This window comes from Vigna unguiculata, chromosome 4 (assembly GCF_037176805.1).
Source record: "Vigna unguiculata cultivar grain cowpea cultivar isolate G323 ecotype 2 chromosome 4, ASM3717680v1, whole genome shotgun sequence".
NCBI classification, from domain to species: Eukaryota; Viridiplantae; Streptophyta; class Magnoliopsida; order Fabales; family Fabaceae; genus Vigna; species Vigna unguiculata.
In genome coordinates this window covers 36948233-36950550 of record NC_140795.1, presented here as the reverse complement: position 1 = coordinate 36950550, position 2318 = coordinate 36948233, and the positions used below count along the sequence as shown (strand labels likewise).

The following is a 2318-nucleotide window of genomic DNA, read 5'->3' as shown; positions in this document are numbered from 1 at the left end:
CATGTATGTAGTAGATAGATCCAAATACTCGTAGGTGTTTGGCTGATGGCTTTCTTCCACTCCAAGCTTCAATAGGAGTCTTGTCTTTGACTGCCTTAGTTGGACATCTATTTAAAATGTAAACTGCAGTGTAGACTGCTTCAGCCCAAAAAGTGTTAGGCATACCTTTCTCTTTTAGCATTGATCTTGCCATCTCCATGACTGTGCGATTTTTTCTTTCTGATACATCGTTTTGTTGTGGAGTATATGCGACTGTGAGTTGTCTCTCTATGCCTTCATCTTCGCAGAATTTGTCAAACTCGCGAGATGTATACTCCTTTCCACGATCACTTCTAAGTACTTTTATTTGTTTTCCACTTTGCTTCTCAACAAGGGCCTTGAATTTCTTGAATATTCCAAAGACTTCTGACTTTGCCTTTAAGAAATAAAACCATGTCATTCTAGAGAAGTCATCAATGAAGAGGATGAAGTACCTGTTGTTGTGATGTGAAGGCGTCCTCATTGGTCCACAAACATCAGTATGGATCAACTCTAGTAAGTCTTTAGCTCTCCATGCTTTGTCGGTCGAGAATGGTAATCGATGTTGTTTACCAAGGAGACATCCTTCGCATGATTCATTATTCTCTTTTAAGCATGGAAGATCTCTCATCATGTTTTTCTTATATAGAAGCTTTAAGGCATATGTGTTGAAGTGGCCAAATCTCCTATGCCAAAGCCACGAGTCATCAACTTCTGCCTTCATGGCAATATTAGTACCAGGTTTGAAGCTTATGGGAAAGCTTCTATTTCTCTTCTCCATTTTTACTTGGCCAATTTCTGTCTTTCTACTGTCATAAATTTTGCATGTATCTTTCTCAAAGTGGAGAGAATATCCATTCTCCATCATTTGACCAATACTTAAAAGATTCTCTTTAAGATTGGGAACCAATAAAACATCCTTGATGAATTTCGTACCTTTCTTTGTCTCCACCATGACAGTTCCTTTGCCTTGAGACTCCACTGTGGTACCGTTTCCTAGTCGAACTTTGACATTGACAGATTTATCAATGTCTTTGAAGATGCTTTGATCTTTGGCCATGTGATTGCTGCATCCACTATCCAAGTACCAACTTTCTCCTCCGTTAGGAGATTCTTGATTAGCATAAAATAAGCGTTGCTCCTGATTATGTTCTTCAGCAAAGTTTGCTTGATGCTTATTTTTATTATGACAATACTTCTCTATGTGGCCAAATTTCTTGCAGTATTGACATTGAGGTTTTCCATGATGCCAACAATCTTTTTCCATGTGACTTGTCTTTTTACATATGCCACATGGGGGATATTTTCCTTGACGAGTCATAGGGAAGCTTCTAGAATTTTCTTTATTTCTAGAAATTTCTCCTCTACTTTTATTTCCTTCATATTCTTTATTCTGAGACCGTAATTTTAGTTTTGATTAAAAGGCATTTTCGACTGAGTCTTCTTCATGCCTTTTCAATCTTTGTTCATAAGCTTCAAGAGAGCCCATTAGTTGTGTTACTGACAATGTGGCCAAATCTTTTGTTTGTTCAATCGCAGTTGCGATTGCATCATATTTTTGGGGAATAGAAATTAAAATTTTCTCAACGATTTTTTTGTCAAGAATAGTTTCCCCATAGGCTCTCATCTGACTAACTATTTCCTTTATTCTAGAATAGTAGTCTTTAATGGTCTCAGATTCTTTCATTCTTATTAATTCAAACTCTCGTCTTAGAGAATGAAGTTTAACATTGCGTACCTCATCACTTCCTTGAAACTCTTCTTGTATTGTGTTCCAAGCTTGCTTTGCGTTTGTGGCACCTATTATTCTCGGAAAGATTGTGTCATCAACTGCTTGTTGAAGAGCAAATAAAGCCCTTGAATCCTTTTGTTTGCTTTCCTTCAACTCCTTCTTCTGAGTTGCAGTAAGAGCGGAAGTGTCTTCTGGAATAGTGAATCCCTCTTCTATAATGTCCCATAAATCTTGGGAGCGAAAGAATGTCTTCATTTTGACACTCCAAAAATCATAATTTTCTCCTGTGAAAATAGGTACTGGAATTGATGATGTTTGATTGGTAGTGGCCATAGGTTGAGAAAATATTTTGGAAGTAGTATAGAATGAAGTTCTAATTTTTTTGAAGTAGTTGAAAAGTTTATCTACACCCAGTAGATGACCGAACGTAGCTCTGATACCACTGATAGTAATTCAAGGTTGTGAAAGGGATAGTTGAAGGGATAGAGAAAATGTGTAGATAGTAGAGTGTGAAAGTAGTAGTTGGAGAAGTGCATTTGTAGTTGAGAGTAGTTGTATTGGATGTTGT

At 37.1% G+C, this 2318-nt stretch overlaps 1 protein-coding gene across 1 annotated transcript; it reads right to left on the bottom strand.

Moving 5' to 3' along the window:
• Positions 1-1435: 1435 nt before the first annotated feature.
• On the bottom strand, positions 1436-2005 carry LOC114180714 (uncharacterized). Its single transcript, XM_028067015.1, has one exon. It carries the CDS (start codon positions 2003-2005, stop codon positions 1436-1438), a length of 570 nt encoding a protein of 189 aa, XP_027922816.1.
• Between the last annotated feature and the right edge of the window lie 313 nt (positions 2006-2318).

What these genes read in the sequence shown, in the direction of transcription:
- LOC114180714 (XM_028067015.1), bottom strand. Translation starts at nt 2,005, where the DNA reads ATGAAGACATTCTTTCGCTCCCAAGATTTATGGGACATTATAGAAGAG.